Genomic DNA, 25,684 nt, shown 5'->3' with positions numbered 1-25,684 from the left:
GAGAATCGGTAAGGTCTTTACCGGAGAAAAATACCAAGGAACACTCTCTTCCACACACTTGGAAATACTACAGCCAAAATGGTAGCCACCTAGAAAAACAAAAATTTCTGGCTCATTTCCCCAAAAACCAGCCTGAAACTCTTTCTAAAGACTTGTCATCAGTTCTGTTATACTCAGACATAATTTTGACAGTTTTAGAAACTTTTGAGTTTTCTATCCGAATCTACCAATTATATGCAAATCCTAGCTTCTGGGCCTGAGTAACAGGCAGTTTACTGTTACGCGAATGCAGTAAGCCAAGGTAAGTTGCTAGCTAGCATTAAACTTATCAACTTAACAATAAATCATAATCACTAGTTAACTACACATGGTTGATGATATTACTAGATATTATCTAGCGTGTCCTGCGTTGCATATAATCTGACTGAGCATACAAGTATCTGACTGAGCGGTGGTAGGCAAAAGCAGGTGCGTAAACATTAATTCAAACAGCACTTTCGTGCATTTTGCCAGCAGCTCGTCGTTGTGCGTCAAGAATTGCGCTGTTTATGACTTCAAGCCTATCAACTCCCGAGATGAGGCTGGTGTAACCGAAGTTAAATGGATAGCTAGTTAGCGTGCACTAATAGGCTCTGAGCCTTCTAGTAGTTGTTCCCCTTGCTCTGCATGGGTAACACTGCTTCGATGGTGGCTGTTGTCGTTGTGTTGCTGGTTCGAGCCCAGGTAGGAGCGAGAAGAGGGACGGAAGCTGTACTGTTACACTGTTACACTGGCAATACTGAAGTGCCTATAAGAACATCTAATAGTCAAAGGTTAATGAAATACAAATGGTATAGAGGGAAATAGTCCTATAATTCCTACAATAACTATAACCTAAAACTTCTTACCTGGGAATATTGAAGACTCATGTTAAAAGGAACCACCAGCTTTCATATGTTCTCATGTTCTGAGCAAGTAACTGAAACGTTAGCTTTGTTACATAGCACATATTGCACTTTTACTTTCTTCTCCAACACTTTGTTTTTGCATTATTTTAACCAAATTGAACATGTTATTACTTACTTGAGGCTAAATTATGTTATTGATGTATTATATTAAGTTAAAATAAGTGTTCATTCAGTATTGTTGTAATTGTCATTATAAATCAAATAAAACATTATTTTTTATCATTTTTAAATCGTCTGATTTAATCGATATTGGCCTGTTTGGTGCTCCAATAAATCGGTATCGGTGTTGAGAAATCATAATCGGTCGACCTCTACCCCCTACCCAAGAGAGGTTAACTTTAAAGCAAGGCTCCTGAACTCGAGTATTTTGTAATGATGCAATATGGGCAGCGACCATGTAACGCTTTTAAAACAGAGGTACGCTGGTTATCGAGGGGCAAAATATTTAAACATTATTTAATTGAAAGACGAGCTTAACCCTTTCTTTTACTGACCTTTTTCACATGTCTGACTGCTTGCATGATGAGGAGTTTCTCAAACGTCTGGCCAATCTGGGTGATGTTTTTTATCGCCTGAATGATCTAGGATTACAGGGACTCTCCGCAACTATATTCAATGTGCGGGACAAAAAAATTTAGGCTATGATTAAGAAGTTGGAGCTCTTCTCTGTCTGCATTAACAAGGACAACACACAGGTCTTTTCATCATTGTATGATTTTGTGTGCAAATGAACAAGGTGACGGACGATGTCACCTGAGTGAGTTGGGTGCGCAATTACACAGGTAATTTCACAAAACGGATGACGCAAACAACTGGATTCGTTATCCCTTTCATGCCCTGCCTCCAGTCCACTTACCCATATCTGAACAAGAGAGCCTCATTGAAATTGCAACAATCGGTTATGTGATAATTGAATTGAATCAGAAACCACTGCCAGATTTCTGGATTGGGCTGCACTCAAGAGTTTCTTGCATTGGCAAATCATGCTGTTTAGACACTGATGCCCTTTGCAACCACGTACCTATGTGAGAGTGGATTCTCGGCCCTCACTAGCATGAACTAAATACAGGCACAGACTGTTTGTGGAAAATTATTTAAGACCGAGACTCTCTCCAATACAACCCAACATTGCAGAGTTATGTGCATCCTTTCAAGCACACCCTTCCCATTCACCATTTCTGATGAACAAATACGGTTTTATGTAAGCTGGCTAAATAAAGAATAAGAATAATTATATTATTATTTGTGCCCTGGTCCTATAAGAGTTCTTTGTCACAACCCGGGTCGTGGGAAATGACAAACTCACACGCATTCTTATGTGAAATAAATGTATCATACAGTGTGTGTGTGTGGGGCAGGCTTACAATGATGGCAAAAACAAAGACATTTGAGAGTGCGCTGACCCTGGTGCTAGAGGGGGTACGCAGCTGGAGGTTGAATGTTTGAAGGGGTACGGGACTATAAAAGTTTGGGAACCACTGCTCTACACTATACTTGCTTGTTTTGTCACAAACCGAAAATAGGCAAACTATTAGAGTTTTAGCAACCAGGAAATGGCGGAGCGATTTCTGCATGGTGTATCATTAATGAAACTCCGGCTGTAAATGTAGGTAATAGATCGCAAAGCGGGGCATATCCAATTCCCCACTGAGCTAAACTTTGCAAATGGCTGGTTCTTTTTCTCATAACACATCTCAACTGCAGTGCGTTTTCCAGCAGCTCACATCAGCAGGATTGGGAGATTTTTCATTAGCAGGGACATCTACCGTGGATCGCTAAAATAAAAGATTATGATCACACTTCCTCAATTTAAATATTATGGGGACACCTACACATTTGGCAGCCAAGCACAAGTTCAGTGTAGCGTATTACTGTCTAGACATGTTGAATATTTTTACACCTAGAATAAAAACCTCCAGGTTTGTCACTAAAGTCCTTAAAAGAAAGTTTTTGGAAAAACGATTCCCTTGCAAATAATTTCCTGGAAACGCACATGCTGGGGAAATAATTACATAACCAACATCTCTAGTAATACGAATGCCGTTCAAATTTGGCTTATGTCCCTTTAATCCCAGAGTAATTCTTACCAGGTCACTCCTAACCTTCTGTCTAGAGATCTGGACAATAAAACACAAAATCAACAAATGCACACACACATACAGTGAGCATTCAGACACACATTCACACACATGATCTCTGTGCTATATGTGTATGTGTGAGATTTAATTCCTGGTAAGCATTAGTTGCCTCTTACCGTGTGGATCAGAATGGAATATAATTAAAACCCTGTTCATACTATCGTGCCCTCAGACCCGTACCATACTCTGCTTGCTCTGATAGCTTCTAGTTCTATGGTGGATGCAACTAATTAAACCGATTTTTATACTAGATCCAGTCGATCTCTCTCTAGCACTCCCGCTCTCTCTCTCCAACCCCTCTCTATTACAGTGTAATTATGTTTTATTCAGCTGTCAGCTCAGTGTTGATCAGATGAGATGAGTTGTAGAGGGTCGGGTCAGCTTGCCCTTAATTTCATTATACTGTGCTTTGCTACCTGCGGGTTTACTACTGTCACTGTTTTAGTCATGAATATTGGTATCTGACACTGCACAATGAAGTGTTTGATATTCACCACATTACTGGGTGCTGATATTCGTGTACGTGTTGTATTAGGATTACATAAGCCTGGAGGAAGCCGGTGAATTGGGGGGGGGAGCGAGTGAGACGGAGTAGGGAGGGAGAAGAGAATGTGGAGGGAGGGAGGGAGGGAGGGAGGGAGGGAGGGAGGGAGGGAGGGAGGGAGGGAGGGAGGGAGGGAGGGCAGACAGATAGGAGACCCTGGCGCCCTGACTCCCATTCTGACCGCCGACCACTCGGCTGGTGTTGTGTAGCGAGGCGATTGACATGTCGACAGCTCTCCGCAGGAAGTGGGTGCGTGCAGTGTGCACGCTCAGGACTCTGCGAGCAGGAGGAGGAAGCGTGAGTTGTGTTTATTTTTAGTTCCCCCTGGGCCGACTAATCCGTTCTGCCACTCCGGCTTAATGGGATTGGAGGTCGGCTGACTTCAGTAGGCATTGGACTGTAGGACCATAGGGTGTGCTCTGTGTACTCACTGGGTTGTCTGCTGTACCCCAACCAAACCAGCCTGTGCTGCTCTGGGCCAGGCTTGGCTACTGGGTACTGTGCTGGTGCCATACAAACAGAGTGTTGTGCCAAAACAGGGCTCGAGCTTAGCTTAGCTGAGCCATGGATAAGAAGCGTTCAGCGGGTCGAGATTGCGGGAGATGAGATGAGCCATGAATTTGGATTGCCTGCAGTTGGGGGACTGGTGTTCAGGGGCCCGAGGGGGTCCATGGCTGCGCCACACGGAGGAGGACCAGGGTGGAGGTGGTGGGGGCCGGGGAAAGAGGAGCGCAGCAGGAGGTCAACCCAGGCTGGAGGTGCCTCTCCTGGGAGGACCCTGGCTCAACTCGGAGGAACTAAGGAGCAGCGTGGTGGTGCTCTATGCTCCTGCTGGGAACACATGCTTCCTCCGACTGGTACTAGAGACAGAGCGAGAAACCCTCTGCCCTTGCCGCTGATCATCCACCTCCCCAAAAGGATCAACTATCTAGCTCTGATCCCTTGATGAAAGATCTCACCCTGCTCTCTGCTTTCCCCTTAGAGCTTTCTGGCATGTGTTTGACTAGATGTTTGTTTGTAGACTAACATAGTTGTTTGGTTGTAGAACCGAGTGTTACAACTATGTTAAGTGAAGTTCTGTTTCTGGAAAAGTTATACTGTGGTAGCTAGCTGAACTCAGTATTACAACTTGGTTATTTAGCTGCAGAGAGACACTGTACTGTTGCACAGTTCCTCATGGCAATTCTAGTAAATCACAATTGCTCAATTTTGATCCAAAAGGAAATTGCTCGAGCCAAGAACTCTATTTGCCAAGTGGATAATACAGGGTTGAAGAACTCTGCTGCTCCAATAGGCAATTGCTCTGGCTGAGAAATGCTTTTCACTGCTTCTTTTCAGAGGCGAAGAAACTGTTGATGAATGATGTTGACTCATACTCCCGTATTGGTGCTCGTACTCAGTCAGTGTGTGTGTGTGTGTGATGAAAAAGCTCTCCCGCTCCATCTCTCATGCTAGCAAAGTGCTTTTGCATCAGTTGGAGGTTGGTAGCATTTAGCTGTGTGATTTGCATGGCAGTCAGTCAGTTTGTGGGTGGGTTGTAGGGAACAATTATTTCCGGGTGGGTAGGGGGGTGTGGTGTCAGTGCAGTCCCTCCTGTGGGTTGAGTATGTGTGTTCTACATTACATCCAGCTCTCTGGAACAGATGGCAGCCAATACAGATGGGTCCTGATGCCATTCACACTAGAGAGAGGAGTTTAGAGAGGATAGTACTCAAGGTTGCAGGATAGCTATGCATCTGTGGCTGTTGATCAATTTGTGTCCGTGTGTTTTTGTGTGTTCGTCTGTCTGCACATTGTCATCGCAGGTATATAATTATGTCAGATCAGTGTGTGTTTGTTAGGGATGGGTATTTGAAATTTGACTGTTTGAGTACTCGCATTTAAAAAAAAAATAGAACACAAGGCCCGCACTGGAAAAATAATTGTGCGTATATCTATATGCCAACAGTGCACCACGATGCCTAATTTATCATAACCATTACAGATAATGAATCCTAATTGCTAAACTGCCCCATATACAGTACCAGTCATACGTTTGGAAACACCAACACATGGAAGGGTTTTTCTTTTAGTTTGACTATTTTCTACATTGTAGAATAATAGTGAAGACATCAAAACTATGAAATAACACAGTAACCAAAAAAGTGTTAAACAAATCTAAATGTATTTTAGATTCTTCAAAGTAGCCACCCTTTGCCTTGACAGGTTTGCGCACTCTTGGCATTCTCTCAACCAGCTTCACCTGGAATGCTTTTCCAAAAGTCTTGAAGGAGTTCCCACATATGATGAGCACTTGATGGCTGCTTTTCCTTCACTCTGCTGGTCCAACTCATCCCAGACCATCTCAATCGGGTTGAGGTTGGGTGATCTTGGAGGCCTGGTCATCTGATACAGCACTCCATCACTCTCCTTCTTGGTCAAATAGCCCTTACACAGCCTGGAGGTGTGTTGGGTCATTGTCCTGTTGAAATACAAATGATAGCGCAAACCAGGCGGGATGGTGTTTTGCTGCAGAAGGTTGTGGTAGCCATGCTGGTTTCCGAGGGGAATTCCACCCCCCCAATTCAGCCGAAAAGGTGGCGCAGGGAATTCAAAAATATTATTTTGAAATATTCAACTTTCACACATTAACAAGTCCAATACCTCAAATGAAAGATAAACATCTTGTTCATCTACCCATCATGTCTGATTTTTTAAATGTTTTACAGCGAAAACACAACATATATTTATGTTAGACGACCACCAAATCAAAGAGAAAACGCAGCCATTTTTTCCAGTCAAAGATAGTCACAAAAGCAGGATTAGAGATAAAATGAATCACTAACCTCTTGAAAATCTTCATCAGATGACACTCATATGACATCTTACACAATACATTTATGTTTTGTTCGATAATATGCATATTTATATCCACAAATCTTGGTTTACATTGACGCCATGTTCAGAAATGCCTCCAAAATATCCGGAGGAATTATAGAAAGCTACGCCAGATAACAGAAATACTCATCATAAACTTTGACTAAAGATACATGTTCTACATATAATTAAAGATACACTGGTTCTTAATGCAACCACTGTGTCAGATGTTTTTTTTAAACGTTACGGAAAAAGCCTACCATGCAATAATCTGAGACAGCGCTCAGACGTAAAAGTATTTCTCCATCATGTTGGAGTCAACAGAAATACAAAATTACATCATAAATATTCCCTTACCTTTGATCTTTCATCAGAATGCAGTGCAAGGAGTCCTAGTTCCACAATAAATTGTTGTTTTGTTCCATAATGTCCAATACTAGTGTCTAATTAGCTGCATTTGCTACCACTTTCAGCTCACGTGCCCAAAAGCTGACGCCAGTCCATTTCCTCTCCCATTCGGTCAAAGTTCACAGCAAAAGCTTAATTCCACTTGCTACTGAATGAGGACATCTAGTGGAAGGCGTAGGAAGTGCTACCATATCCATATCTTGTTGGGAAAGGAGGGGGCGATGACGTCAAAGTTGACCCACATTCAGAATTTCACTTCTTGTTTGGAAGATTGCCTGCCCTATGAGTTCTGTTATACTCACAGACATAATTCAAACAGTTTTAGAAACTTCAGATGTTTTCTATCCAATGGTAATAATGGTATGCATATATTAGCAATCTAGGACAGAGTAGGATGCAGTTCACTATGGGCACGCAATTCATCCAAAGTGAAAATACTGCCCCCTATCCTCAACAGGTTAAGTGTACCTTGAATTCTAAATAAATCACTGACAGTGTCACCAGCAAAGCACAATCACACCACCCCCTTGCTTCACGGTGGGAACCACACATGCGGCGATCATCCGTTCACCAACTCACAAAGACACCGCGGTTGGAACCAAAAATCTAACATTTGGACTCATCAGACCAAAGGACAGATTTCCACCAGTCTAATGTCCACTGCTCGTGTTTCTTGGCCCAAGCAAGTCTCTTCTTATTATTCCTGTCCTTTAGTAGTGGTTTCTATTCAGTAATTCAACCATCAAGGCCTGATTTTACACAGTCTCCTCTGAACAGTTGATGTGTCTCCTACCGTGTCTCCTACTTGAACTCTGAAGCATTTAATTGGGCTGCAATTTCTGATGCTGGTAACTGTAATGAACATATCATCTGCAGCAGAGGTAACTCTGGGTCTTCCTTTCCTGTGGCGGTCCTCATGAGAGGCAGTTTTATCATAGCGCTTGAGGCATTTTGCAACTGCACTTGAAGAAACTTTCAAAGTTCTTGACATTTTCCACATTGACTGACCTTCATGTCTTAAAGTAATGATGGACTGTCATTTCTCTGTGCTTATTTGAGCTGTTCTTGCCATAATATGGACTTGGTATTTCACCAAATAGGGCTATCTTCTGTGTACCACCCCTACCTTGTCACAACCCAACTGATTGGCTGAGATGCATTATGAAGGAAACATATTCCACAAATTAACTTTTAACAAGGCACACCTATTAATTTAAATGCATTCCAGGTGACTCTCATTAAGCTGGTTGAGAAAATGCCAAGAGTGTGCAAAGATGTCATCAAGGCAAAGGGAGGCTACTTTGAAGGATCTCAAATATAAGCTTTTTGTTTTGTTACTACATTATTCCATATGTGTTATTTCATAATTTTGATGTCTTCACTATTATTCTAAATTGTAGATAATAGTCAAAATAAAGAAAATACCCTGGAATAAGTAGGTGTGTCCAAACTTTTGACTGGTACTATATATTCAGAAAACAAAAGTGCCATTTAAGATGAATTTATTGAAACTATAATATCAACTGGTTATTATTATATTGTGGAAAACAATATTCAAAAAGGTAGTAACCTCAGCAGTGGTGTTTTCTTGTAGAAGCCTATGGCTGTGCAATACCATAGCCTTGTTTTGTTAATTTAGCAGACAAGACGCTCTTATTTTCCAAGCCCTTATCACAGTCAAGACACACCTATTTTCTAGTAAAAAACATGATCTAATATAACAGAATAAAATAGAACAGAATAGTGCTATGTAATACGCATCTCGCATCCTGAACAATTATTCTGTAAATGAGAACGTTTTCTCAGTCAACTTGGTAGTCAACCTGGTAAAATAACGGATAAATTAGAAAAATAAAAACATTCTCAAAGAGTGATCATTTGAAACAGGGCTCAAGTTGAAAGACAATTTGTTCAGGGTTACAAACCAAATCTCCCTTCTGTTCGATATACAGACATTGTTTATTCTGCCTGCTCTTTGGAATTTTCTAAATGGATGAACAATTCCACATTTGAACACTTCATGGGGATGAATTATGGCCAAAACATATATTTGGTGAGTAGGCCGAGGCTTAATGATTCTGATAAATACACTGTCTTTATCAAACTAATGTTTTTGCATATTTTCAGTGTGGACCCTTGCCATGTTCAGGGGGGTTATAGCCTAGGCCAGGGCTGTTCCTGAAGACCCTGTTCCTGGAGAGCTACCGTGTATTTTTTTTTTGACTCGCACCCTAATGTAGCAGACCATATTTGAATAATTAGCCGGTTTATAAACTGAACCAGGTTAGGTACACCTGGCGTTGGAGCGAAAACCTACAGGAGGGTATCTCTCCAGGAACAGGGTTGGAGGCCCCTGGTCTAGGTTAACCAATTCTAAGTGGCACTAGAAGTTTGGCAACGTATGTGCGTCACTAGTTACCACAGCCACAAAGTCATAAACCTCTCCAATTTCTAAAATGTATCTTCTTCAAATCTGATTTTAAACCTTTAACCACACTGCTAACATTATGCATAAACCTAAACTTAAATTAAGACCAAAAAGCTAATGTTTGTTTTCAGGATTTTTTTATAAATGCCAAATCTGACTTTGTAAATGCGGTTACTAGGAACAACTGCAAAGTAGCCTAAATGGAAATTAGACTGGATGCAATTATTCCAAAACTGCAGCTCATTGTTGGAACACATATTTCCCTACTTCAGTCAACCAGCCATTTTGAATTTGTGATAAAACTGTCGTCATTTTGCAAGGAATGTAGCTTGTGTTTGAGGGAGTGGTCGGGATGCGATTTGAATGAGTGAGACAGAGGGGAAAGGGAATTTAGGGAGAAGAACTGTTTGATACTAGGCTTGGTTTAATTTTTGGACCAATACAATGTGAATTGGTTTATTTTTTGTTGTGCCCTGCAACTGCACATGCAATTGTAGGGTATTAGCTTGAAAACTGCAACATTTTCATCCAGCCATGCCCTGCTGAAGTTATAGTAAAACTCTTATGCTATGTTTGTCTCGCTCGAGTTGTGTTCTGATTATTATTTTACCTTTATTTAACTAGGCAAGTCAGTTATGAAAGGGTCCCTGATTTTAATTTGCTATCACAAAAGGGCTCCCTGTTCCCAAAAAGTTTGAGAACCCCTGCTCTTTGTTGTGAGCTGAGGGACACTGGTGAGAAGCAGAGGTGTGACTGACTGTCACTTCAGGGCCTAGCTGCTCTCTCATAGCTACTAGTCCATCTGTGCCCTGTATAACACCAGTCTGCTATACATTACCATACTTAAATGGGAAATCTGCAATTGCTACTTCCATTTTTGGACTTGTTTTGAAGGAGGTCTATGGGCGAGGAGAGACTGCATTGCATACTCTTTTTTTTCTCTCACATTTGTAGCAGTTTGGATTTCACAGCATTGTAAAAGCCAACTGACTGAAACATTAAAAATATGTTGTTGTTTTTACCTGGTCCAACACAGACTGTGGAGGTTAGTTCCCACGCCCTCAGAAGACAGGCTTTATATCCCAGGGTCAATGAGGACGGTGTGCGAGTGTCTTAGGGCTGCACGATTAATCAAATGTTTATCTAAATTGAGATATTGACATGCACAATATCCATATCGCAAAAGGAAGCGGTATTTTGAAACGCCACCTTGCCGTCTCTAACAACCATTTTCTTTACTTTTGATTTGTTGCTTGAGTTGACGGAGTTCAATCCCACACACACCAAGCCCCACCCCCTGTCACTCAATCGGGCGGTTCCTCCTCATGCTTGAGATTCACTCTGCGTGCATTGACCAAACAACAGCATTCAGTCAACAGATTTTTCCAAAAAAGAACGACACAGCTTTACACTTTGCTTCTTAATATAATTCCAAATGTCTTCTACATAATACTATTTGTGTAACTTTCTCTCTGCAAAATTCTATTTTTTTTGGTCTTAGCAAGCTGCAACTATGCATAAAAAATATCGTGTTAGGCGCTAATGCTCATCGCTAGCTATCTAGCTGATTATCTAAATTCACTGAGATATGGCAAATCATACTAGCAAACTATTTCTCTAATACAGTCCGGTACCAGTGGTGGAGTATATCAGCATTGTTTGTGCAGCAGTGCCTTCAGAAAGTAGTCACACACCTGAATTTAAAATGGATTACATTAAGATTTTGTTAAACTGGCCCACACACAATATCCCATAATGTTAAAGTTGAATTATATATGTTTTATTATAAATGAATAGCTGAAATGTCTTGAGTCAATAAGTATTGAACCTCTTTGTTATGGCAAGCCTAAATAAGTTCAGGAGTAAAGATGTGCTTAACAAGTCACATAATAAGTTATATGAACTCACTCTGTGTACAATAAGTGTTTAACATGATTGTTGAATGACTACCCCACACATACAGTTCAGTTGTCTGTAAGGTCCCTCAGTCAAGCAGTCCATTTCAAAAACCGATTAAACCACAATGACCAGGTTTTCCAATACCTTTCAAAGAAGGGCACCTATTGGTAGATGGGTAAACCAAATAAAGCAGACATTGAATATCCCTTTGAGCATGGTGGAGTTATGAATGACTTTTTGGATGGTGTATCAGTACACCCAGTCACTGCACAGATAGAAATGTCCTTCCTAACTCAGTTGTCGGAGAAGAAGGAAACATCTCAGGGGTTTCACAATGAGGCCAATGGTGACTCGAAAACAGTTACAAAGTTGAATGGCTGTGATAGGAGAAAACTGAGGATGGATCAACATTGTAGTTACTCCACAATACTAACCTAATTGACTGAGTGCAAATATGGAGGCCTTTACAAAGTCAAAAAAATTCAAAACATGCATGCTGTTTGCAGCAAGGCACTGAAGTAGTACTGTATAAAATGTAGCGAATCAATTCACTATTTGTTCTGAATACAAAGTGTCATGTTTGGGGCACATTACTAAGTACCACTCTCCGTATTTTCAAGAATAGTGGTGGCTGCGTCATGTTATGGTATGCTTGTAACCGTTGAGGACTGGGGAGTTTTTCAGGATAAAAAAGCAACACAATGAAGCTAAGCACCGGTAAAATCCTAGAGGAAAACCTGGTTCAGTCTGCTTTCCACCAGACACTGGGAGATTAATTCACATTTCAGCGGAACATTAACATAAAACACAAAGCCAAATCTACACTGGAGTTGTTTACAAAGAAGACAGTGACTGTTTCTGAGTGGCCGAGTTACAATTTTGACTTAAATTTGCTTGGAAATCTATGGCAAGACCTGAAAATGGTTGTCTAGCAATGAACAACAACCAATTTGACAAAGCTTGAAGAATTTTGAAAATAATCGAAAAAGCACAATCCAGGTGTAATCGCTGTTAGTGATTCTAACATGTACTGACTCAGGCGGTCGAATACTTATCTAATCACTTATCTATATTACTGTTTTATTTTTGTATTTATTTTTTTAAACAAATTTTCTTCCACTTTGACATTGGAATATTTTGTGTTTTACAAAAAATTACAATTAAATTAATTTTAATCCCACTTTGTAACGCAACATGTGGAAAAAGTCAAGGAGTCTGAATACATTCTAAAGGCACTGTACCTATCTATTTTAATCTAATTAGGGTCCCATGGGAAACACTGACCAACACCTTGGTTACTACTCTGTCAACCATCTCCACCCTTCCTTTATCATTCGGTGTCATGCCAAACAAAACTGCATTCCAAGTGCCCACTATATTTCAACCTTAAAATTAGAATGATCATTCTATTTCTATGATTCCAACAGTTTATCCAGCTGTTTTGATGTATAATCACAAGTAAAATCGCAATCGCAATATTTGGTACAACAATCACAATTCTATTTTTTGCCCATATCGTGCAGTCCTAGTGTATGAATGCATGGTTGCGTGTGTGTGCAGGCAGAGGTAGGTCAGTCACCTACGCTGAACGGTGCCGAGTTAATCACCAAAGAATTGATCCATCCAGATGTGTGTCTGTTTCCACTTTGTCGTGTGTGTGTGAGAGAGCGATTTAGATACTCCTACTCACTTGGCTAACACAGAGTGGGTCTGGCCTATTTTAGAGCCTGTGTGGGACAGTGTTTTCAAATAACATTTTATTTGTCACATGCGCCGAATACAACAGGTGTAGACCTTACCGTGAAATGCATACTTACAAGGCCTTAACCAACAATGCAGTTCAAGAAATGGAGTTAATCAAATATTTACTAAATAAACTAAAGTTTAAAAAATTAACATTAACACAGTAAAATGACATAACAATAACTAGGCTATATACAGGGGCTACCAGTACAGAGTCGGTGTGCGGGAGTACAAGTTAATCGAGGTAGTTTGTACGTGTAGGTTGGGGTAAAGTGACTAGATAATAAACAGCGAGTTGCAGCTGTGTAAAAACAAAGGGGGGAGGGTCAGTCAATGTAAATAGTCCGGGTGGCCATTTTTGATTAATTGTTCAGCAGTCTTATAGCTCGGGGATAGAGGCTGTTAAGAGGCCTTTGGGACCTAGACTTGGCACTCTGGTACAGTTTGCCATGCGGTAGCAGAGAGAAAAGTCTATGACTTGTGTGACTGGAGTCCACTCCTGGGCCAGACTACACTCAATCATATGACCTACTGAAGAGATGAATCTTCAGTAAAGACTTAAAGGTTGAGACCGATTCTGCGTCTCTCACATGGGTAGGCAGACCATTCCATAAAAATGGAGCTCTATAGGTGAAAGCCCTGACTCTAGATGTTTGCTTAAAAATTCTAGGGACAATTAGGAGGCCTGCGTCTTGTGACCGTAGCGTATGTACGGCAGGACCAAATCGGAAAGATGGGTAGGAGCAAGGTCATGTAATGCTTTGTAGGTTAGGAGTAAAACCTTGAAATCAGCCCTTGCCTTAACAGGAAGTCAGCGTAGGGAGGCTAGCACTGGAGTAAAACGATCACATTTTTTGGTTCTAGTCATTGATTCTAGCAGCTGTGTTTAGCACTAACTGAAGTTTATTTAGTGCTTTATCTGGGTAGCCGGAAAGTAGAGCATTGCAGTAGTCTAACCTAGACGTAACAAAAGCATGGATACATTTTTCTGCATCATTTTTGGACAGAAAGTTTCTGATTTTTGCAATGTTACGTAGATGGAAAAAAGCTGTCCTTGAAACAGTCTTGATATGTTCGTCAAAATAGAGATCAGGGTCCAGAGTAACGTCAAGGTCCTTCACAGTTTTATTTGAGACGACTGTACAACTATCAAGATTAATTGTCAGATTCAACAGAAGATCTCTTTTTTTCTTGGGACCTAGAACAAGCATCTCTGTTTTGTCCGAGTTTAAAAGTAGAAAGTTTGCAGCCATCCACTTCCTTATGTCTGAAACACAGGCTTCTAGCGAGGGCAATTTGGGGCTTCACCATGTTTCACTTAAATGTACAGCTGTGTGTCATCCGTAAAGCTGTGTGTCATCTGCATAGCACTGAAAGTTTACATTATTTTTTCGAATTATATCCCCAAGAGGTCAAATATATAGTGAAAACAATAGTGGTCCTAAAACGGAACCTTGGGGAACACCTACATTTATAGTTGATTTGTCAGAGGACGAACCATTCACAGAGACAAACTGATATCTCTCCGACAGATAAGATCTAAACCAGGCCAGAACTTGTCCAACCAATTTGGGTTTCCAATCTCTCCAAAAGAATGTGGTGATCAATGGTATCAAAAGCAGCACTAAGGTCTAGGAGCACGAGGACAGATGCAGAGCCTCGGTCTGACGCCATTAAAAGGTCATTTACCACCTTCACAAGTGCAGTCTCAGTGCTATGATGGGGTCTAAAACCAGACTGAAGCATTTTGTATACATTGTTTGTCTTCAGGAAGGCAGTGAGTTGCTGCGCAACAGCTTTTTCTAACATTTTTGAGAGGAATGGAAGATTCGATATAGGCCGATTAGTTTTTTATATTTTCTGGGTCAAGGTTTGTTTTTTTTAAGAGGCATTATTACTGCCACTTTTAGTGAGTTTGGTACACATCCGGTGGATAGAGAGCTGTTTATTATGTTCAACATATGAGGGCCAATTGCAGGAAGCAGCTCTTTCAGTAGTTTAGTTGGAATAGGGGCCACTATTCAGCTTGAAGGTTTAGAGGCCATGATTATTTTCATCATTGTGTCAAGAGATATAGTACTAAAACACTTGAGTGTCTCTCTTGATCCTAGGTCCTGGCAGAGTTGTGCAGACTCAGAACAACTGAGCTTTGGAGGAATACCCAGATTTAAAGAGGAGTCCGTAATTTGCTTGCTAAATAATCATGATCTTTCCTCAAAGAAGTTCATGAATGTATTACTGCTGAAGTGAAAGCATCCTCTCTTGGGGAATACTGCTGCAACACAGCATTGAACAGCATTCTCACACAGGTGTTCCTTTTGTCCCGGTGGGAAAGGGCAGTGTGGAGTGCGATTAAATTGTGTCATCTGTGGATCTGTTGAGCCTTATGCGAGTTGGTGTGGGTCGAGGGTTTCCTGGATGATGGTGTTGTCGGTAGCCATAGCTCACATCATGAGTGCTACAGGGCGTTATTCATTTAGGCAGGTTACCTTCACATTCTTGGGCACATGGACTATGGTGGTCTGCTCGAAACGTGGTTATTACAGACTCGGTCAGGGAGAGATTGAAAGTGTCAGTGAAGACACTCTGCGCATGCTCGTAGTACATGACCTGGTAATCCGTTTGGCCCCGCAGCCTTGTGAATGTTGACCTGTTTAAAGGTCTTGCTCACATCGGCTACGTAGAGCGTGTGATCACACAGTCATCCAGAACTGCTGCTGCTCTCATGCATGCTTCAGTGTTACTTGCCTTGAAGCGAGTATAAAATACCTTTATCTTGTCTGGTAGACTCGCGGCACTGGGCAGCTCGCGACTGGGTTTCCCTTTGTAGTCCATAATAGTTTGCAATCCCTGCCACATCCGAAAAGAGCGTCAGAGCCGGTGCAGTAGGATTCAATCTTAGTCCGTATTGATGCTATGCTTATTCGACGAGGGCATAGTGGGATTTCTTATAAGCGTCCGGATTATTGTCCCACTCCTTGAATGCGGCACCTTTAGCTCCGTGTGGATGTTGCCTGTAATAATGCCTTCTGGTTGGGATATGTACGTATGGTCACTGTGGGGACGACATCGTCAATGCAGTTTTTGATGAAGCCGGTGACTGAGGTGGTATACTCCTCAATGCCATTGGATGAATCACGGAACATATTCCAGTCTCTGCTAGCAAAACAGTCCTGTAGCATAGCATCCGCGTCATCTGACCACTTACTGACCACTTACGTATTGAGCGAATCAAATGATATTAGTCACATGCGCTGAATACAACAGGTGTTCACCTTACAGTGAAATGCTTGCTTACGAGCCCTTAACCAGCAATGCAGTAAACAAAAAAAAGAAGTAAGAATAAGAAATAAAACTAACAAGTAATTAAATAGCAGAGTCACTGCTTTAGTTTTTGCTTGTAAGCAGGAATCAGGAGGATAGAATTATGGTCAGATTTGCCAAATGGAGGGCGAGGGAGAGCTTTGTATGCTTCTCTATGGGTGGAGTAAAGGTCGTCTATTGTTTTTTTTCTTGAGTTGTACATGTGACATTCTGGTAGAAATGAGGTAAAACAGAATTTTATTTTATTTCACCTTTTATTTAACCAGGTAGGCCAGTTGAGAACAAGTTCTCATTTACAACTGCGACCTGGCCAAGATAGAGCAAAGCAGTGCGACACAAACAACACAGAGTTACACATGGAACAAACAAACGTACAGTCAATAACACAATAGAAAAAGTCTATATACATTGTGTGCAAATGTTGTAAGATTAGGGAGGTAAGGCAATAAATAGGCCATACTGGTGAAATAATTACAATTTAGCAATTAAACACTGGAGTGATAGATGTGCAGAAGATGAATGTGCAAGATACTGGGATGAAAGGAGCAAAACGTTTAAAAATAACTATGGGGATTAGGTAGTTGGGTGGGCTATTTATCAATGGGCTGTGTGCAGGTGCAATGATCAGTAGGCTGCTATGACGGGCGGGCGGGTGCGGGCAGCGATCGGTTGAAAAGCATGCATTTTGTTTTGCTTGCATTTTAAGAGCAGTTGGAGGCCACGGAAGGAGGGTTGTAATGGCATTGAAGCTCAGCTGGAGGTTCGTTAACACAGTGTCCAACGAAGGGCCAGAAGAATACAGAATGGTGTCGTCTGTGTAGAGGTGGATCAGAGAATCACCAGCAGCAAGAGCGACATCATTGATGTATACAGAGAATAGAGTCGGCCCGAGAATTGAACCCTGTGGCACCCCTATAGAGACTGCTAGAGGTCCTGACAACAGGTCCTCCGATTTGACACGCTGAACTCTATCTGAGAAGTAGTTGGTGAACCAGGCGAGGCAGTCATTTGAGAAACCAAGGCTGTGGAGTCTGTCGATAAGAATGGGGTGATTGACGAATTCGAAAGCCTTGGCTAGGTCGATGTTTGCCTACATAAGTCCCCGGCCACTAGAAGTGCCGCTTCTGGATGAGCATTTTTCTTGTTTGCTTATGACCTTATACAGCTCGTTGAGTGCAGTCTTAGTGCCAGCATTGGTTTGTGGTGGTAAATAGACAGCTACCAATAATATAGATGAGAACTCTCTTGGTAGATAGTTTTGCCTACAGCTTATCATGAGTTACTCTACCTCAGGCGAACAATACCTTGAGACTTCTTTAACACTGGACCAGAGAAGTAATTTTGTTTTCGTATTGGTTCCCCCCATCCATATCTTTAACATAGAACCATACAGTAAAAATAGTGGTTTTGCGTCAAAGCCACGATGTATCTTCATGACTGAATTCACGAGTCACCAGTACTATAAGTCATGGGTCATTTTAATTTGGTGTGAAAATGGAACAAAAATGTCCATAGATGTTTTTTCCAGATTGCAGAAAGAATCTACATTGCCTTCAGAAAGTATTCATACCCCTTGACTTATTCAACACGTTGTGTTACAGCCTGAATTCAAAATGGATTATAAATAAAAATAAATAAATGTAAGTCATTTAGCAGACGCTCTTATCCAGAGCGACTTACAAATTGGTGCATTCACCTTATGACATCCAGTGGAACAGCTACTTTACAATAGTGCATCTAAATATTTTAAGGGGGGGGGGGGTGAGAAGGATTACTTTATCCTATCCTAAGTATTCCTTAAAGAGGTGGGGTTTCAGGTGTCTCCGGAAGGTGGTGATTGACTCCGCTGTCCTGGCGTCGTGAGGGAGTTTGTTCCACCATTGGGGAGCCAGAGCAGCGAACAGTTTTGACTGGGCTGAGCGGGAACTGTACTTCCTCAGTGGTAGGGAGACGAGCAGGCCAGAGGTGGATGAACGCAGTGCCCTTATTTGGGTGTAGGGCCTGATCAGAGCCTGGAGGTACTGAGGTGCCGTTCCCCTCACAGCTCCGTAGGCAAGCACCATGGTATTGTAGCGGATGCGAGCTTCAACTGGAAGCCAGTGGAGAGAGCGGAGGAGCGGGGTGACGTGAGAGAACTTGGGAAGGTTGAACACTAGACGGGCTGCGGCATTCTGGATGAGTTGTAGGGGTTTAATGGCACAGGCAGGGAGCCCAGCCAACAGCGAGTTGCAGTAATCCAGACGGGAGATGACAAGTGCCTGGATTAGGACCTGCGCCGCTTCCTGTGTGAGGCAGGGTCGTACTCTGCGGATGTTGTAGAGCATGAACCTACAGGAACGGGCCACCGCCTTGATGTTAGTTGAGAACGACAGGGTGTTGTCCAGGATCACGCCAAGGTTCTTAGCGCTCTGGGAGGAGGACACAATGGAGTTGTCAACCGTGATGGCGAGATCATGGAACGGGAAGTCCTTCCCCGGGAGGAAGAGCAGCTCCGTCTTGCCGAAGTTCAGCTTGAGATGGTGATCCGTCATCCACACTGATATGTCTGCCAGACATGCAGAGATGCGATTCGCCACCTGGTCATCAGAAGGGGGAAAGGAGAAGATTAATTGTGTGTCGTCTGCATAGCAATGATAGGAGAGACCATGTGAGGTTATGACAGAGCCAAGTGACTTGGTGTATAGCGAGAATAGGAGAGGGCCTAGAACAGAGCCCTGGGGGACACCAGTGGTGAGAGCGCGTGGTGAGGAGACAGATTCTCGCCACGCCACCTGGTAGGAGCGACCTGTCAGGTAGGACGCAATCCAAGCGTGGGCCGCGCCAGAGATGCCCAACTCGGAGAGGGTGGAGAGGAGGATCTGATGGTTCACAGTATCGAAGGCAGCCGATAGGTCTAGAAGGATGAGAGCAGAGGAGAGAGAGTTAGCTTTAGCGGTGCGGAGCGCCTCCGTGATACAGAGAAGAGCAGTCTCAGTTGAATGACTAGTCTTGAAACCTGACTGATTTGGATCAAGAAGGTCATTCTGAGAGAGATAGCGGGAGAGCTGACCAAGGACGGCACGTTCAAGAGTTTTGGAGAGAAAAGAAAGAAGGGATACTGGTCTGTAGTTGTTAACATCGGAGGGATCGAGTGTAGGTTTTTTCAGAAGGGGTGCAACTCTCGCTCTCTTGAAGACGGAAGGGACGTAGCCAGCGGTCAGGGATAAATTGATGAGCGAGGTGAGGTAAGGGAGAAGGTCTCCGGAAATGGTCTGGAGAAGAGAGGAGGGGATAGGGTCGAGCGGGCAGGTTGTTGGGCGGCCGGCCGTCACAAGACGCGAGATTTCATCTGGAGAGAGAGGGGAGAAAGAGGTCAGAGCACAGGGTAGGGCAGTGTGAGCAGAACCAGCAGTGTCGTTTGACTTAGCAAACGAGGATCGGATGTCGTCGACCTTCTTTTCAAAATGGTTGACGAAGTCATCTGCAGAGAGGAGGAGGGGGGGGGGAGGAGGATTCAGGAGGGAGGAGAAGGTGGCAAAGAGCTTCCTAGGGTTAGAGGCAGATGCTTGAAATTTAGAGTGGTAGAAAGTGGTTTTAGCAGCAGAGACAGAGGAGGAAAATGTAGAGAGGAGGGAGCGAAAGGATGCCAGGTCCGCAGGGAGGCGAGTTTTCCTCCATTTCCGCTCGGCTGCCCGGAGCCCTGTTCTGTGAGCTCGCAATGAGTCGTCAAGCCACGGAGCGGGAGGGGAGGACCGAGCCGGCCTGGAAGATAGGGGACATAGAGAGTCAAAGGATGCAGAAAGGGAGGAGAGGAGCGTTGAGGAGGCAGAATCAGGAGATAGGTTGGAGAAGGTTTGAGCAGAGGGAAGAGATGATAGGATGGAAGAGGAGAGAGTAGCGGGGGAGAGAGAGCGAAGGTTGGGACGGCGCGATACCATCCGAGTAGGGGCAGTGTGGGAAGTGTTGGATGAGAGCGAGAGGGAAAAGGATACAAGGTAGTGGTCGGAGACTTGGAGGGGAGTTGCAATGAGGTTAGTGGAAGAACAGCATCTAGTAAAGATGAGGTCGAGCGTATTGCCTGCCTTGTGAGTAGGGGGGGAAAGAAGGAGGCAGAGAGGAATGAGTCAAAGGTAGACGTGGGGAGGTTAAAGTCGCCCAGAACTGTGAGAGGTGAGCCGTCCTCAGGAAAGGAGCTTATCAATGCATCAAGCTCATTGATGAACTCTCCGAGGGGACCTGGAGGGCGATAAATGATAAGGATGTTAAGCTTGAAAGGGCTGGTAACTGTGACAGCATGAAATTCAAAGGAGGCGATAGACAGATGGGTAAGGGGAGAAAGAGAGAATGACCACTTGGGAGAGATAAGGATCCCGATGCCACCACCCCGCTGACCAGAAGCTCTCGGGGTGTGCGAGAACACGTGGGCGGACGAAGAGAGAGCAGTAGGAGTAGGAGTGTTATCTGTGGTGATCCATGTTTCTGTCAGTGCCAAGAAGTCGAGGGACTGGAGGGAGGCATAGGCTGATTATATCGAGAGAGAAAAATTCTCACTAATCTACAACATATACCCCATAATGACAAAGAGAAAACAACATGTTTTTTGAAATGTTTGCACATTTATTGAAGAATAAATATTGAAATATCGAATTTACATAAGTTTTCACACCCCTGAGTCGGTACATGTTTGGATCACCTTTGGCAGCGATTACAGCAGTGAATCTTTCTGGATACATCTCTAAGAGCTTCGCACACCTGGATTTTACTATATATATATATATATATATATATATATATATATATTCTGTACAGGCGATGTTCTTTTCCCACACATTTAGTTTAGTATTGTGGAGTAACTACAGTGTTGTTGATCTATCCTTAGAGTTTCATGGCTGTGATAGGAGAAAACAAATTGCTGTAAAGAACCATTGGCCTCATTGTGACATCCCTGAACGGTTTCCTTCCTTTCCGGCAACTGAATTAGGAAGGACGCCTGTATATTTGTTGTGACTGGGTGTATTGATACACCATCCAAAGTGTAATTAATATCTTCATCATGCTCAAAGGGACATTCAATGTCTCTATTTTATCTACCAATAGGTGCCCTTCGTTGCGAGGCATTGGAAAACCTCCCTCGTCTTTGTGGTTGAAACTGTGTTTGAAATTCACTGCTCGACTGAGGTGCCTTACAGATGTGTGGGGTACAGATATCAGGTCATCATTGAAAAATCATGTTCAATGCTTTATATTGCACACAGAGTGAGTCAATGCAATTTTATTTTACTCCTGGCCTTAATTATTCAATACATTTCAGCTTTTAATTTTCAAAAATGTATAAAAACACAATTCCGCTGACATTATTGGGTATTGTGTGTAGGCCAGTGACACAAAAATCTAATTTTAAAATTAAGGCTGTAACCACAAAATGTGGAAAAAGTGGAGATGTGTGAATACTTGCTGAAGTTAATGTATTTTCACAGGGAGTGCCTCGAGATAATATGAAGGTAGTTAAACGGTGTGTATGATGAGTAGATCAATGTTGCTTCATCCTCTTCTCTATATTGTTAACATGCCTACCCTGTGCTAAATAAATCCTACTCTCCCTAACATTAGGAATCTTTGGTGAATGGTCTTAAGTGGAGACCGACTGATATGGGTTTTTGGGTCCGCCATAGATTTTGATATTTTGGGGGACAAAACTTGCCAATATTGAAATATCTGCCGATATACTGTTTTACAGTGAAATTTTCTCACAAATTTCCATCCCGAAGAGCAATTGTCCAAGAAATATGCTTGCATTGTTGATTTCCTACATTGTGACAATAATGACACATCATAAGATGGGCCGCAAATGTTCAGATGAGCAGGAAATTCCCTTTTTCATCCTATTTATGGAATATCTGTTATCGGTGGAATGAATATATCAGTCGGGCTCTAGTCTTAAGACTTCGATACAAAGTTATACCTCTTTCATACTGTGATGATCAGTATCACATCTACTCTGTATTCAGATAATATTCAGTAACTCATGTAGTATTGTGATAAGATGATTGTAGTAAAAAACAGATGTATCTGTTAAAGAAGGAAGATAGGAAGGAAGATAATATCCTGTAACTTAAGTTGTTGTGTTAAAGTAGCGTTCACTAACGATGTCTGTAATGTTCCGTTCACTAACCGTTAGGGCTGTGTATTGCCAGGGACCTCATGATACGATATTATCACCATACTTAGGTGGTGATACGATATGTATTGTGATTCTCATGATTCTAAATGTATTGCGATTTGATAATCCAAAATGATTGCTCACTATACTGTGTTATGTATGAATGTACGCATGTGCAGTACGAGTCAAAAGTTTGGACACATCTACTCATTCAAGGGTTTTTCTTTATTTTGACTCTTTTCTACATTGTAGAATAATAGTGAAGACAAACTATGAAATAACACATATGGAATCATGTTGTAACCAAAAAAAGTGTTAAATAAATCAAAATGTAGTTAATATTTTAGATTCTTCAAAGTAGCCACCCTTTGCCTTTTCACAGGGAGATCATCCGTTCACCTACTCTGCGTCTCACAAAGACACGGCGGTTGGAACCAAAAATCTCAAATTTGGACTTATCAGACCAAAGACAGATTTCTACCAGTCTGTCCATTGCTCGTGTTTCTTGGCCCAAGCAAGTCTCTTCTTATTATTCCTGTCCTTTAGTAGTGGTTTCTTTGCAGCGATTCGACCATGAAGGCCTGATTCACGCAGTCTCCTCTGAACAGTTGATGTTGAGATGTGTCTGTTACTTGAACTCTGTGAAGCGTTTATTTGGGCTGCAATTTCTGAGGCTGGTAACTCTAATGAACTTATCCTCTGCAGCAGAGGTAAATCTGGGTCTTCCTTTCCTGTGGTGGTCCTCATGAGAGCCAAAGCGCTTGACATTTTACGCTTTGACTGACTTTCATGTCTTTAAGTAATGACGCACTGTCGTTTATTGTTGCTTATTTGAGCTGTTCTTGCCATAATATGGACTTGGTATTTTTCCAAATAGGGCCATCTCCTGTATAGCCCCCCTACCTTGTCACAACACAACTGATTTGCTCAAACACATTAAGAAGGAAAGAAATTCAAGGCACACCTTTTAATTGACATGCATTCCAGGCGACTAACTCATGAAGCTGGTTGAGACAATGCCAAGAGTGTGCAAAGCTGTCATCAAGGTCAAGGGTGGCTAAAATATATGTTGATTTGTTTAACACTTTTTTGGTTACCACAGTATATGATTCCATATGTGTTATTTCATAGAAGAATATAGTAATAAAAAATGAAAAACCCTTGAATGAGTAGGTGTGTCCAAACTTTTGACTGGTACTTATATATACATAAATATAAATATAATTTTAAAAAATATATAAATACATACATAAAAATACAAATGAATACTTAGACTCAAAGTATCGATACAATATCGTCCAAAAAAAAAAATCACTAATGTTATATGGCTAATGCAGAGAGACGGAGAGCATGATAAAATTTGTTTTGATCTGTAATGGCTAGGGCTGTGACAATTATGCAATATTGGGCAACGATTAATTGTCATGCAAATTGCTACGACATGAATACAACACAGCTTTGGTGACACCCATGTCTCAAAAACAAATTGTTTTGACTGCTTGCCAGTTTTGGAAATGAAGCTTCTCCTTCCGACCATGCTGTTCTGCTTGTTAAATAATTACCAACTTTACACTTAATGTAAAACAAAATAACTGCTAAACTATATTTACTTTAATATAACATTAAAAGGTTCTTTATTTATTTAACCTTTTATTTAACTAGTCAGTTAAGAATAGGTTCTTATTTCAAATGACTGCCTTGTTCAGGGGCAGAACAACAGATTTTTACCTTGTCCGCTTGGGGATTCGATCCAGCAAACTTTCGGTTACTGGCCCAACGCTCTAAACACTAGGCTACCTGCCGCCCCGGCATATTCAAGTTGAATCCCCACTTCTCCTAAAATGAATGTATTATGACACAACAACAAAAAATTGTTGCCGATTATTGTCCAGAATGATCATTTACACAATTATACAATAAAAGTCTCACTATTTAAAAATAAGACGGAGAACAAGCTATAGGATGAAAAACCAGAGTTTTGGTGCTGGTACAGCCAACTAGCTTTCGCTAAATTGATATTTATTTTTTTATTTTATTTTACCAATCAATACTAGGAGTCAAAGTATGAATAAACTTTTCAGGACCCTGTCTTACAAAGATAATTCGTAAAAACTCCAAATAACTTCACAGATCTTCATTGTAAAGGGTTTAAACGCCTAAGACAGCGCTACAGGGAGACAGGATGGACAGCTGATTGTCCTCGCAGTGGCAGACCACATGTAACAACACCTCCACAGGATCGGTACATCCGAACATCAACACCTGCGGGACGGGTACGGGTACAGGATGGCAACAACTGTCCGAGTTACACCAGGAACGCACAATCCCTCCATCAGTGCTCAGACTGTCCGCAATAGCCTGAGAGAGGCTGGACTGAGGGTTTGTAGGCCTTTTGTAAAGGCAGCTCCTCACCAGACATCACTGGCAACAACGTCGCCTATGGGCACAAACCCACCGTCGCTTGACGAGGCACGACTGGCAAAAAGTGCTCTCCACGGTTTTGTCTCACCAAGTGTGATGTTCAGATTCGGTTTTGTCGAAGGAATGAGCATTTCAGAGGCCTGTACTCCGGGTCATGGTCTGGTCTGGGGGCGGTGTGTCACGGCATCATCGGACTGAGCTTGTTGTCATTGCAGGCAATCTCAATGCTGTGCGTTACAGGGAAGACATCCTCCCTCATGTGGTACCCTTCCTGCAGGCTCATCCTGACATGAACCTCCAGCATGACAATGCCACCAGCCATACTGCTCGTTCTGTGCGTGATTTCCTGCAAGATAGGAATGTCAGTGTTCTGCCATGGCCAGCGAAGAGCCCCTGATCTCAATCCCATTGAGCACTTCTGGGACCTGTTGGATCGGAGGGTGAGGGCTAGGTCCATTCCCCCCAGAAATATCTGGGAACTTGCTGGTGCCTTGGTGGAAGAGTGGGGTAACATCTCACAGCAAGAACTGGCAAATCTGGTGCAGTCCATGAGGAGGAGATGCACTGCAGTAATTAATGCAGCTGATGGCCACACCAGATGCTGACTGTTACTTTTGATTGTGAACCCCCCCCCCCTTTGTTCAGAGACACATTATTCCATTTCTGTTAGTCACAAGTCTGTGGAACTTGTTCAGTTTATGTCTGTTGCTGAATTCTTGTTTTGTTCATACAAATATTTACACATGTTATGTTTGCTGAAAATAAAAGCAGTTGACAGTGAGAGGACGTTTCTTTTTTTGCTGAGTTTATAATATAGTGCGAAATAATACTGCATTA

The 25,684-nt window shown here is 42.3% G+C and overlaps 1 protein-coding gene across 3 annotated transcripts in view; it reads left to right on the top strand.

Annotated features, from left to right (window-relative positions):
* Positions 1–25,684, top strand: part of LOC124034022 (tight junction protein ZO-2-like) — a 101,582-nt gene that overhangs the window by 37,899 nt on the left and 37,999 nt on the right. Inside the window, exon 1 of one of the 3 annotated variants that reach the window (XM_046346655.1) lies at positions 3,866–3,926. The exons of 1 other annotated variant lie outside the window; for it this stretch is intronic. Coding sequence is in view for 1 of the 2 variants with exons in the window: in XM_046346654.1 (XP_046202610.1) it covers positions 4,244–4,486 (243 nt within the window). In the remaining variant the exon portion in view is untranslated. Of the gene's footprint in view, positions 1–3,865; positions 3,927–4,030; positions 4,487–25,684 lie in introns of those variants that run through there. One more of the 3 variants, XM_046346654.1, reaches the window with a different exon arrangement.

The sequence above is a fragment of the Oncorhynchus gorbuscha genome, linkage group LG04 (assembly GCF_021184085.1).
Source record: "Oncorhynchus gorbuscha isolate QuinsamMale2020 ecotype Even-year linkage group LG04, OgorEven_v1.0, whole genome shotgun sequence".
Lineage (NCBI taxonomy): Eukaryota > Metazoa > Chordata > Actinopteri > Salmoniformes > Salmonidae > Oncorhynchus > Oncorhynchus gorbuscha.
The sequence above is the reverse complement of the archived record's forward strand: the minus strand, read 5'-3'. Positions and strand labels throughout refer to the sequence as shown.